Consider the following 13,764-nt stretch of genomic DNA (forward strand, 5'->3'; position numbering starts at 1 on the left):
CAGAATCTTTGCCTAGAAACTCTGAAGCATTTGATCATCACCTCGTAATTTTCTATTAAGTATAGATGCATTTTAGATTGTCAGCGTGAGGTTTTCTTTCCTGTAACTGGAAATTTCTACCCAAGAATAAAGCATTAAAAACAAAGTACCTACCCACACAGGAAGTCCCTGTTATATCCGGCGTGTAGCCAGTTTTACAGATGCAGTGATATGACCCTCTATCATTGACACACTCCCCGTTTCGGCACACATCGTGAATAACCTTGCACTCATCGATATCTAGGATAGACAAAAATCACAATAATAAATACATTAAAATATATAATGGGCAACATTGATATGCAGGGGTCACTTGAGTGTAAAATTTCATAGACTGTGTTACTAAATTATGGACCAAAGTGTTAAACCAAAAGGAGACAGAGTGAATTTCACATGCGATGTTAACTTATTGAATAACTAATGAATGATGTTGTGAGCCGATGATGAGAAGCTACTCTAACGAAGGGAAAGATCCTTTATTCCGCCATTAGGTCCATCTTCCCAATGCAAAGACAATGGTTTTCTAACTCTCCTTTATTGTTTTGCTTCTTATCCCCCACCCCAAGGAGCACAATGGAGCACCAACGGGACCCTCTTCTCATCTAAATCTGTGCTATGTTTCTCTTCTGGAATCCTAGAACAACACCCTACCAAGACATTCTTGGCCCTCACTCTAGCCTCTGGCTGGCATCATGTGAGCAAGCCATAGCAGAGGGCCCTTGGGACAAGGAAAGTCCAGTGCTTCTTTCTAATGTTGCATGTTCAAAATAAGAAGGAAAGTTCTCTAGCATTCTTTGTCCTGTTTGAAGTTAATCCTGAAAATATGAAATCAACTTCCCTCTTCTGAATGGGAATTAACCAGGGCTCTGGGGTAGACGACAGGGCTGGGTTTTTGCAGTTTGTAGAAAGAGACACCCTTATTCATGACTCCATCACAGACAAAAAGGCTTGGTCAGTGTGCACGATGGCATTAAAGCGACTCCCCACCACCTCTTGACCCGGCTAGCACAGGGCTCCAACACAAGCAACTTGCATGAGTTACCTAACAGCCTTCATTGACTAAGAGTCATCTAGTGTCAGTTGATGGGGTGTGCCTGATCCTGCTCACCCCAGGGACAAGTGAATGCTTTGTCACTGGTCTTGGAAAATGAGTCTTCCACCATCTTGTTTCAGCATCCTTTACGAAGCAGCAATTGCTTTTGGTAACTCCATTTCCTCTGGCTCTTCCTTTTACACCCAGCTCCTTTATTCTGCCATTAGCTACATCTTCCCAACGCAAAGACAAATGTTTTCTAACTCTCCTTTATTGTTTTGCTTCTAATCCCCCCGTCCCAAGGAGCACAATGGAGCACCAACAGGACCGTCTTCTCAGTCCATCGGTGAGCTAAAATCCAACTGTAATCACAGTTGATAAAAGCGGGAATCACATGAGACCTGCGGAGCTTCAGAGCTGCCACGGGCACCTCGCTGGCCTCCACTCACATCTAGCTTTCTGGCTGAAAGAAGCTTGTGCACCTCAGACCCAAGGGTGCTGACTCCTAGCACACCAGCAGACTTTGTACTTTCTTGGTTAATTTTGAGTTCAAATGAATACTGGTGGAGTAAAACTAAATGACCATTTGTTTCATGTTATTTTTAATTTTTTAAATGATATTTTATTTCATCTATAAACTATCTTACAGCATTTTTCTGCTGGACCCTTGCAGTGCAGAAGCAAGGATCCAAGTACACCAAACTTAGTCAGCTAGACCAAGGACTTGGCAAATGGCCCTGGATGTTTCTAGCGCTATATGGAAGGATTTCTGTTGAACTCTGTCACACAGACGAGACAAACCTGTTGTCAATTCCACATTTCCATCATTTTCCATAGTAAAACAACACACAGATTCCTTGCAATAATTTTGTACCATGAAAGAAGAGCTTGTATCTTTTGACAACAATAGCACAAAACGAAGTACCTGCTCCATTGGTCATAAATCCGCGGCCATGGGGACACAGTTTCTTGTAAGCCACAGTGCCCTCGAAAGGGCAGATCTCACAGTGGGGTCCCCAGCCTCTCCCTCCATCACAGCAGCACTCGGACTTGGTGACGGGGTTCCTGTTGCTTGAGCCAATCTGGCACATGTTTTGTAGGACCTCTGTGAAGCAGTACCCTTCCCGATTGTCTGGAAGAGACATTACACAGTAAAGAGGAATTGAGACACTTTCCTGAGGGCATGGGGTCTTAGGAATTTGGTCGGATATAAAAAGGATGTAACACTTTACCCTGGGTGAAGAGGAGCGAGAAGGAAAAGCTGGAGACAGCAGGGGAGAGAGAAAGGAGGCGTCTGAGGGGAACAAGACAAGAAATCCGTGAGTTGGCAGAGAGGCATCGGCGAAGACAAGCTTGTAACTCTTTGTGGCCCCAGACACATGGAAGAGCAGTCGCAACAGCCATGCTACAGAAAAGGGAGCAGAAAAACATCTGCCAGTGGGCCTCAGAGGGCAGCAAGAAGACAACCTCAAGCTAGCAATTCCGTGTGCAGTCAGCAAAGGAAGAATTTCATCGCAGGGAAGCCCTGAGCCCAACAGACACCCAGTCACTAAGTCATCTCCCAAAGATGAGTGGTTTCAGCCCTTTGGCAATTTTTGACATTTTTCTCTTATTTCAAACCAGAAATGATGTTTTTCTGAGTGTCCCAACATGAAGGTTGATGGAAGGAAACACAGCCGCAGGTACTCACCCAAGCACTCATCTTGTGTGGGGCTGGCTGTGAAGCCATCGTTACACTCACAGGTGTAGCTCCCCAGTGTGTTGAGACAACGCCCATTCTCACAGATCCCCGGCTTGGTCTGACACTCGTTCTCATCTGTGTAGACAAAACGGGAATCATCAGACATTTTATAGAAAGACTGAGTTTTTTCTTGGTTCCTTCCTCCCTCCCTCTCTTCGTCCCGTCCTTCCTTCTTCTCTCCTTCCCTCCTTCCTTTCTTTCTCTCACTCTCTCTCAATTTCTTTGCAAACAGGTAACCTATTGGCCTGGCTAAAAACTGGAAGTTCAGGAAAGACCAGGAAGAAAATCCACCAAACTCTTCCTTTCCTCTGTATTCCTCAGTCTCCTGATAACCTGCTCCTTCACCCCTGCCCTAGACTTCCAGTTTCTGATGTGTCCTTCCAGAAATGGATTATGCACAAAAAAGTAGATACCCCCAACTCCCCCCCCCCCGCCACTGTTCTTGTAAGGCATCTGTGAGCATATTGTTGATACACCTAAATTCAAATGACAGCATTTTAGGTACAGTTACATTTTTTACTTAAATCTTGCCCCATCTGTACATAAAAAAGATTCCTAAAAGGTGAGTTCCCACACGGGAGGGGGGTGAGTTCCCACACTGGAGGGGGGTGAGTTCCCACACTGGAGGGGGGTGAGTTCCCACACTGGAGGGGGAGACTGAAGCTTGATTGTCATTTTAAAGAGATATAGTACTTCATCAGAATAATGTTGGTAAGTTATGTTGACCCAGGAGCAATTGTCTGGACTAAGCTTCATTCATTCAGATTCAACACAGCTTGCTGATCAGCCAATCCTGATGCTGCTCAGCCAGTCCTGATGCTCATCAGTCAATCCTGATGGTACAGGCTGATAACCCAGCTACTTGGGAAGCTGGGGTGTGAGGATAAAAAATTCAAGCCATGCCTGGGCTCTTGGGGGACCCCAAGACCAGGCTGGAAAGTTTGTAAAACTCTATCTTGGCATAAAACCCAAAATAGCCTGGGGATATAGTTTAATCTGGAGCATTTTCCTAGCACATGGAAAGCCCTAGGTTCAGGTCCCAGAATGGAAACAAACAAACAAAAGCCCACTGTTCATGTTGACCTCGGACGAAAGGAGTCAGAATATGTGAGGGCGAGCCCCTCCTCCTCTGAAAGCTCTTGCTGCAACTAAGCCTGTGACCTATGGTCGGTCCCCATGCTTCGTTCCTCTGAGCTTTCAGAATCTGATCTTAAAATCACCGTTCAGCTACGTATCTCAAAGAAGACCAGGGCAATGGGAAACATTTTTTTTTTCCACTGATGACATAAATATAAAACTTTTGATGTCATTTACTTCTAGAAGTGCATGTGAGAACTTTCTATTTACTCCAAAATAGACGACATTTGTTGTCTTAAGCAAACAAACAACATTTGTTGTCTCAAGAAAATGCCAAGAAACCTTTTGGAAGAGGTTGACTGGTAAATATTTTAGGCTCCCTAAGCCCTATGGTCTCTTCTGTAACTACTTGGTTGTCTTTGTGGCATAGAGGCAACCACAGTGACATGCACATGGGTTGCTAAAAGCATGTTTTAATAAAACTTTATTCATAAAAAATAGTGTCAGGCTGAAGGGCTGAATTTGGTCAGAAGCTGCAGTTTGCCATTCCCCAGTCTAAGGGGAATTCTCAATACTGGATACACATTAGAACAAACCAAAAGCTTTAGAATAATAGTGCTTGGACCCACTTCAAGGTAATAGCGGATTTCTTGAAGTTAGAGCCACTGCCTTAGAGACAGTCCTGGTTCAGGGGGATCTAGCACAGGGTGTTAATGTGACAGTTGAGCCAACAATGGTGAGAGCAACCAGTGGAAAGAACTATGTCCTGATGGCCACAAGCACAAAAGAGCAAGGGTCAAAAGTGGGGGACTCAACCCTGGCATCAATACAGGCCAAGAGAACAGGGAAAGGCCAGCTCTGAGGAGTGGCCAGCAAGGCCTCTCCGCCAGGAGCTGTGAGATGAGGGGAAGAACACATCACCAACCTGACGCAGAGCTCAGGCCACTTCAAGCTCATGCTGAGCCATTCGTACAGAGATAATCTTACCTACGCAGCCCTCTCCGTCAGGTCTTCGCTGGTACCCAGGACCACAGATGCACATGTAGGTGCCTATGAGGTTCTTGCACTCCATTTGCTTCTCAGCACAGTCGTGTTTTCCTTCTGCACACTCATCCTCATCTGGAAAGAATGCACAATCCTAACTTACACACACACTGTACTGAATGCATGTAAACACAAGATGGCCGTCTCTGTTATTTTAATACTGAGCTTATTTCCTTTGGCATCTGTTGGGCACTGATATATTAAACACGGGAGGGAATATTCTAACCACCTTTGAACTTGGTGTAAAAACTGCTTCCTGGCCAACTGATGACCTCATCAGAAGCATGATTCTATGAGGATCTTTCCTGGATTCCCTTGCTTTATGTTTCATACCTGCTTGTTGAAGCATTTAAATACTTATGACTATAAGTGAAGTAAAAGGGCCCTATGTTATTATAATACAATGTTATTTCATAACAATGATAAAAGTATTGAAATTGCAGTATGATAACATAATGACCTTATGTATTATAAATATTGTGGGTATAATAAAACAAACCTGTTATGTAATAATTATTACAATGTCATATATTATATAGTATTATTTTAATATGGCATTATTAACTAATATAATTAGTATAATACAATACCAGAATAGTCATTGGGTAACTAAAGCTTTAGTTTTAATTTGAGGAAAGGACAGGTGTCCCTGACATCTTATTCTCCATTTAAATCTCTCCTTCCTTCATTCCTCTTCTTTGGATTGGTTGCGCTCTCACTCTCTGCTTTTAATAATATGGCATTTCCCCTCTTTTTTTTTACCCACATGCTCAGCTAAGACATTTGGATTCTATTCTGCAAGGTAAGGAATTCTCAGGGCAGCTTCAACTTCATACAAAACTGGATTTTAGTTATTTTGAGAGACCAGGTGTCTGCTAATTAAAAGAGCGAATCTGGATTCTTCCAGACTAGCCACCATGATTGGTTCAGCCTGGTTCCAGGCTCCGGGGATTGCCAGCGTTCAGCTAGACTTTCGAAGGGAAATGTGCTAGGGAACACAGATTTGTCACTGGCTTTTGAAATGTGGTATCTCTTTCTTCCCTCGGGTTCTCAAATGCCTGTTATTTTATATCCTCAGAGTGTTTTGCTCTTTTGTAAGATTTATTTTTATTAATGTGCATGTATGTATATACATGCAGGCACCCTTGGATGCCAGAAGAGGGTGTCAGATCCTCTGGAGCTGAACTTACAGACAGCTGTGAGCTGCCTGATGCGGGTGTTGGGAAGTGAATTCGGTTCTCTGCAAGAGCAGTAAGCACACTTAATCACTGAACCATGCCTCCAGCCCCTCTCAGAACATTTGGTATCTACAACTCTCATCATAGTTATGACACTGGTATTATTTATTTATATTTTCATCTTTTGTATCAGCTTCCACATATCTCACCACCTCAGAGGATGTTGGGAAATGTCTCTGTACAGAGAATGTGTATGACTTCATAGGATGTCTGACATATCACAGACATGGAATGCATAGCAAACTAATCCAAGGTCTGCAGTGCAGCCCCCACTGGGCCTGCTGTGCACCTTGGTACAATCCAGGGGTAAAGGAAGAAATGAAGCCCCTACATTTGCTATGGATTAGGAGACGACGCGCATTCCCCAGCCCTGATCTACTGAGAGAACCTTTAGAGGGAAATCTGCCCTCGGACACAGAGACAGGGCGCGCTGGCTTGAATGAGCTCTGACCGGACTCTCACCTTTGCACATCCTCCTGTCTTCTCGCAGAACGTAGCCAACAGGGCACTTGCATTCATAGGACCCATAGGTATTTACACACCGGAAGGCACATAGCAGAGGATTCTGGGCACACTCATTTATATCTGCAGAAAAAGAAAGTAAAATAATGGATCAATGACACCAAGAGTGACAAAAAGAGAGAACTGTACTTTTATGAAAAGTTGAAAGTCTTCCTTATCATAAAATGAATAGATCCAGATAATTATAAAAATGAGTTGATTATTCCTGGCAGAATTATGGTGGCCAATATCTATATCTCTCAGCACAGCCACTAAGCTTGCTGTATTGGTGCAATTATAAATTTGCATGAATGAGAAACAAGAGGTCCACCTTGCATACTTGGAAGGCTCAGGTTGACCAGTTGCCTCTCCCTTTGTACATGGACTATGGATCATCTTTGCTTATTTTGACGAAATCTATTATGGTCAGAAGAGCAGCTGAGTCCCCTAAATGCTTAGCTACTTCTCCTTCACTAGGCAAAGGTTCCTATGAGACAACAGGGCTTTTTCTGCCCAGAGTATTCTGGTCATTTTTTTACTTAGAGAAATGCAGTTTACACAGATGCCCAAGTTCTAGCCTTGATTAAAGAGTGGCTTTACCTTTACAGAGCAAAGCAACTCTTCTGGAGTTCATGGTTGAGAACTATCAGGATGGATTTTCCAGAAGTAAGAGGGTGAAGACAAACCACCTCAGTGATTAGGTCACTTCCCAAGAGTGATGATTGGATGGAGAACAGGAGCCAGGTCATGGTTTATTCACAACCTCTAAAGGCTCCCACCACCCTGAAGGTACCAGGAGTCTGCATCTATGGTGAAGAGCTCCCTTCAGTACCAGCATTTCCCCTCCATTCTACTCTTACACCAGTGAATCCCATCCTGAAGAGCACACGGCTCATCTTTACAGCTACTGGACCCTACTTTTAGAGTTTGTGATTCAGGGATCTAGAACGAGGCCAGAGAGCTTGCATTCCTCACAATTTTCTGGGGTGCTAAGGCAAATTGTCTAGGGACCAACTACCCTTCGACACTCCCTAGCCTTTCCTTCCTTTCCACACTCCCTGCTAGGCAGCACTGATGACAAATAATTTTCCGATGCTTTTATGGGTTAGGCAACCTCCCTCTGGGACTGCCTCCAGATGACCACAGGACGCCAGTGGTTATCTAGATCCGTGTGCAGATGTTTCTACCAGGAGGACAAAATGAGGAGGGAAAAAAACCTTGGAAACAATAGAAACAACAACAAAAGAATGGAAACAGAAAATAAACAAGAGTTGTATGGACATGTAAGCAGTGGAGACACACTAGTGGGCACCCTGATATAGACGGTATAATTTCTGTCATAAGCCACCTATATTTTTTTTATAGTTCCTGCAAAGATGAGGCCACACAGGGAAGAAATGATGCAATAGCCCGCTAGTCTCAGCTGTTCTGAATTAATTACGAACGTTGTTTGATTCAGAACCGTAGTCAAGCGACTGTTCCCACAATCAGTAATGGCAACCAACTCTTCAGTATTTGGGGCACTTGCCTTCGCATGTCATCATTGGACCAGGCTCAAATCCCTCCTCGCAGGTACATTCGAATCCTCCAATCACATTCTTGCAGGTCCCATTTCCACAAGGATTGCCCACGGAGCATTCATCGGTATCTGCAAGCGATCCGAAGTGGAGATAAAGTGAGAGGAGATACAGTGGGCTCAGACTCAGATACCACTTTTCATTCTGTCCTAGCTCATGGGTCTGCATTGTCTTGCTTAGTTCTCCATTCTTACAAAGAGGGAATGTGTGTGCCTTATAATCACAGGCTGAGACCTGGAGTTTGCCTTTGTTCAATGGCAGAGACAGTGAGAGATCTGAATGCCTAGCCCTTATATTTCCCACGTGGTTTTCTGCAGTCTGTCCTTGTTTCATAGGCCCTAGGTGCTCTGATGACTAAAACAAGGTTCCTAGATGCAGCCAGGGGTTTCTGCTGGTTCGAAGACAAAAATCTCCAATTGTCCCCACATTACATCACTGCCCAAGAAGGCTTACACACGGTGGATTCTTGCCAGATATAAAATAGAAGACTAAACTTATGCAAAGTAAGAGATCTAAGGTTAGACAGAATTAATATACTGGATAAGAATCAATATTCAAGTAGATTTTGTTGAATTTTTTTAAACCAGATGGTTTACATTAGACAAACAAACAAAAAAAAAAGGCTTAAAAAAAAAAGGGTATGACCTTTCTAAAGAACTGTGGAGAGAGAATACATTTTACAAAAAACAAACAAACAAAACAAAACAAAAAAGATCCAAAAAACTCTAAAAAACTGCAGATGCCTCCTAACCCAACCACCTGGAACATTCACTGTTCTTATTCCTGACCCGGGCCTTAGGGAGAATATTTTCCCTTGGTTAGAAAGAACTCTATTCTTAGAAAGAGAACTGCTATTTTAGCTATCTGAAGCCCAAGAAAATAGTGGGATCTTGTCAAGGGTTACTTCTAGGTGAGGAGGCTCTTTTTGCACATACACAGTAGCAAACTAAAGACTTCAACGAGGTAACATGGATAAAACTTGTTTCCGTTTTGCTGCTAAACCATACTTTACCACCATGAGTACTGTATCTCCTTTGATTTACTAAAAACATCAGTGTCATTGCAGGTTACAGCTGCCAGTGGAATTTAGAACAAATCACTTTGTTTGCATAATAGACTCAAGGGTGGGAGGGTGGACAAGGCGCACAGGCTCCCACCTCAGCCTGCACAGTCTTCAGACCCCCATTACTTCTATAAAGACAATACATTTTAATCTGTACAGACATTCAGTGCTGATACCACATTGACCGTGCTACAGCAACATTGCTTTAGAGTTCCTGACCACAATACTTGACTCTAGTTTACTGTCAATGTAATTAAGAGTCAGTGGTCCATACAGGAGCAATGTCCATTTCACATATTAGTGAAAAAGTGAAAACAAGAAACTGAATGGGCCACGTGACCTTTCATACGGCCAACTATACATGATGTATATAAAAACCGCTATTTCTACACCTCAAAAGTATAAATTATGGCCACTAACAGTATATTTTTAAGTTGTACTAAGACTTCTGTTTGCTGTTGTTCTTTCCAGTATCTCTTAGGACGTGTCCAGGATCTGCCTTCCAAGTTAGACTACGAGGGTCATACAAGGCAGGGTCATCTAGGGTAGGGACCAACTAGCGGTCTCACTGAGGAATTCCTCAATGGAGGAACAAAGCTAGACTCAACTTTGGTAGAGCAAAAGCCAAGGAGCTCGATTTTTGTGCAATACAATTCCAAAGGAAGAGGCTGAGTCACTACTCACCCACACACTCATTCCCTTCTAGAATATAACCAAACGGGCACTCGCAGCGGTAGGAGCCGTCTGTGTTGATGCACTGTCCGTGTTTACAGACATCGGGCTCTTTGCACTCATCCATATCTTAAGTGAAGGAAGAAAAAAACCCAGTAAAAACCAAAGCATTCTTCTTAAACTATTGTCATTTCTGTGTGTTCAACTGGGTGAATATCTAATATCACAATATAACTATCATTCAAATGATATAACAACAAATAGAAGAGATAATTACTCCCAGGTAGATGTGGAGAAGTAAGACCTGGAGGAAGGATAAAGAAGAGGTAGGGAGGACCCAGCTGGGAGCACTCACCAACCGCTGAGTCATCGGGGCCCACGATGATCCCACTTCCAAAGGGGCAGATCTGGCGGAAAGCCTCTGTGGTGGAGATATGCACTCATTAGTGGGCAGGCCAGGGACAACAACAGCAGGCTTCCCACGCCTCCATCCATTGTGTGGTTTGGCCACATCCGTACACATTGAGAGATATGAATAAGACATCCAGAAACAAGGACGATGTGCCTATTCTTCGTATGACGGATTCATAACCCAATTAGAAAAGAAAAGAACTACCATGCTCCTTTGATAAAATACGTCTAAATGGACGTTCTGATTACACTTATAATTTGATTATCCCATTGGCTTCAAGGCTTGGACTGTTGCTCATGTCATGGTCATATGTACAAAAGATCGTGAATGAGAAACAAAGGCGCTAGACTTACCATCTGGCTCAGTGGGGCACAGCTCACAAGGGTCCCCCCAACCTTCTCCCTTCAAAGCACAGCAGCATTCCTGCTTGGAATGGTTCCTGGACTTGGGCGATGAACACTTTCCACCTTCAAACTTGGCATAACAGTAGCTCATTCGCAGATCTGCAACGCACATCCATAGGACTCTTCAGCTGTTTCCCTGCTGAAGCTTGGCCTTATGATAGCGGGTCAATGCCTCTCTCACTAACCATAGTTATATCCCGTAAGTGATTGGAATTACAGAAATGCTGAGATTGCTGAAGCCACAGGGAACCAAGCGCAAGCTAGGCTGAACAGATTTACGTTGCTTTATCCTCATCCCTCAGTTTACCCCCTACTTCAAAGCAACCTGATATGAATGCTACAACCATGGGGGTGTGGACAGGCCAACTGTGCCACCAGGGCGCATCCCTGAAGTAGCTGCCCAGGGAATTGTGGGGACAAAACTCAAGTGGGACTTCCGGCAGACTTTACACCCATGCACACACAGCCACACCACAATTCAATTCCCAACCAGAGCCTGCTTAGTGGAAAAGAAAGAAGAACATGGAAGGCAGAAGGCAGGACTGTGGGCAGGTGCAGACACAATAACCTTCCTTTCTATTCACTATTGGTAACACCAAGAAAGAGGAGCACTTTTTCTTAGGAAATGCACCAATGTCGCGTGACATAATTTTGGAAGCCAACTTTTCCCATTCTTATAGAGCAGATTGGGTAGCTGTGAGCAGTGAGCTCATCTAGGGGTCTGGAATGGGTTTTCTCCTCAAACTTGGCTTCCAGAGCCTTGCATTCTTCTTCGTTCCACAATGGCTAAGATCTGGAGATCTGCTTCTGCACCACAGGTACCATTCCGCTTCACTTCAGTTCTGACCACCCCTGACTTCTGCATCCTTTACCATGAGTTTTTCAGACCAGGAAGTCTACTCTCACGGCAGTGCTTGCCAGCAAATACTGACTTTGTGGAGGAATGCCAGGAGTCAACCAGTCCTCATTTCTCAGGGGACACCCTTTCATTTGCTTTAGTCTTCAAATTCTTTGTCACATCCCTTGTTTTGTATACAGTGTCGCCTTTACTACTCAGTCCCCCCACCATCCTTGGATTGCTGACCTTACTTACCCTAGACCCAGTTTTACCTTTTCCACTACTCTTTTCTACACCAAAAGAAAGTTAAGTGTCTTGGATTCAGACGGAGACTCAAATGCATGAAGTCCCAAGTCGGTCAAAATGACATATTCCTTTCCCTGAATCTCTCAGGTTAAGAATGTTCCTTTATAATGTGGCACTCAGTACCAGAGTCTACTCCCTGAATAGAGTGGCATTTGGTGCTGCAAAACCCAAAGCCAGTGGTTCTGTGGAACTTCCTCACTTTATGACTAACAGTAACCTGATTCAATTTGTTACCTTATAGGAAAAATCCCAGTTTCAAAATTCCAGGTTCCAGCAGAACCTGCACTGAGTAGAGATTTGCTTTCAGTCATATTGATCCTCTAGGTGAGCTTATCCCTCAAGGTGGCCTACACACAGACACGGCTCCGTGCTCACATGTACACTTCAGCCAGAGCACGCTAGGATGCCTGTTACTAGTCCATCTGCAAACAGCCTTCTCTGACCTCTGAAATTTCTTTGGAATTATGAAAGTCCCTGCTCGCATTCCTCAGTTCTGGCAGAGGATGTGGCTGGGTTCTCGCAGCTGGACTGGTTCTTCCTGCAGTGTCAGCTTGCCCTGTGACAGGCCAGTGCAAATTGAATTAATACCCTTGGAGTTTCCCCTGGCTTGCCACATCGGCAGACTCGCACCTGGCCTCTCGCTGCTTTCTTTCCGAACGCAGGCCAAGCCAAAGACACAAACGAGGGGGTAGGAGTCAGGCTCTATCTGGACTGGCCTGTAGCACACAGGCAGAATCCAGCTCTACCCCATCACCGTTCTGAAACACTTGCAGTCTTCTGATAATTCCCTACAAGACCAAATCGACCAGAGAATTTGCAACTTTCCCCCTCATACTTCTGCAATGACCAACTGAAAAAGTAAAACAAAACCAGACAAAAGGAAAATAATAAGCGCTCACAGGAGATGCAGAGACAGTAAGACTTTGTCATGCGCACGGCAGGCATGCTTGGGTGGGCATTGCTGTGGCCTGGGTGAACACGTTGCATCTCTACACTGCTAAATAGCTTCGCGGTCTAAAACTTGGCAGACCTAGGATCCTAAAGTCATATTTTAGAATCTTAAATTATATTCTAAACCTATTATTTGATGATATGAAGCACCCCCCCACAAAACAAACAAACAAATAAAAGCACAAAGCAACATATAGACATTGACAATATTCTAAATGTAAACATTTATGGGCCAGCCCCACCCTGTAATTCATTAAACTAGCTCGTATAGCCAAATAACAATTGCATTGTTTAGGAATGCCCAAACAAGTTTCTGGGCTTTAACCAAACACTGTTTTGTGTTTACTTTCAGAGCCCTTTAAAGTATTTTCCCTTTATTTTAAAGTTAATCTGGCAAGCCCTTGAATATTTTCGCTATTGACAAGTATTATTCTGTTTCCCCAGAGAGTCTGTGAATATGGGCATCTTTCCTTGAGGACAGGAGATCGGTTTGCATTCTCTCTGTCTAAGGGTCTTGGTCTGCACCCACATTCACGTAGGCTGCAGCTTCCTATAGCTGATCTCCTCCAGGTTCTGGGACGTCAGTGTCTCTTGAGGATGCCCCACCAAGAAACCCATCAGCATCTGTGCTTGTAGGATGGAGAGGGGTGTAAGTGCCAAGGAAGTTGTATAAGCAACTGGAACTTGATGGATGAGTTTTTAACCTCAAGAGTCAGAATGAACCTTCGGGCATATGGTAATCATTAGACCTGTGGGTGAATGAAACATCTTCCCGCTCACGGAGAGTCAGAGCTTTGCCATGTTTAAAACATGAGACCACAACAAATAAACACAGAACAACGAGAGCCCGAAGCTTTCGGAGGCATTT

General features: G+C 43.9%; 1 protein-coding gene across 1 annotated transcript in view; it reads right to left on the minus strand.

Moving 5' to 3' along the window:
• The window catches only part of Fbn1 (fibrillin 1), a 202,594-nt gene that overhangs the window by 14,586 nt on the left and 174,244 nt on the right, over positions 1-13,764 (minus strand). The window contains exons 50-58 of the mRNA XM_041678883.1: positions 10,751-10,900; positions 10,341-10,406; positions 9,998-10,114; positions 8,202-8,321; positions 6,635-6,757; positions 4,878-5,009; positions 2,763-2,888; positions 1,998-2,204; positions 154-279 (exon numbers count right to left, since the gene is read on the minus strand). Of these exons, the coding sequence (XP_041534817.1) occupies positions 154-279; positions 1,998-2,204; positions 2,763-2,888; positions 4,878-5,009; positions 6,635-6,757; positions 8,202-8,321; positions 9,998-10,114; positions 10,341-10,406; positions 10,751-10,900 (1,167 nt within the window). The remainder of the gene's footprint in view (positions 1-153; positions 280-1,997; positions 2,205-2,762; positions 2,889-4,877; positions 5,010-6,634; positions 6,758-8,201; positions 8,322-9,997; positions 10,115-10,340; positions 10,407-10,750; positions 10,901-13,764) is intronic.

The sequence above is a fragment of the Microtus oregoni genome, unplaced genomic scaffold (genome assembly GCF_018167655.1).
Source record: "Microtus oregoni isolate MIOR12 unplaced genomic scaffold, Mior012 000031F_ref0000149, whole genome shotgun sequence".
Taxonomy (NCBI): domain Eukaryota; kingdom Metazoa; phylum Chordata; class Mammalia; order Rodentia; family Cricetidae; genus Microtus; species Microtus oregoni.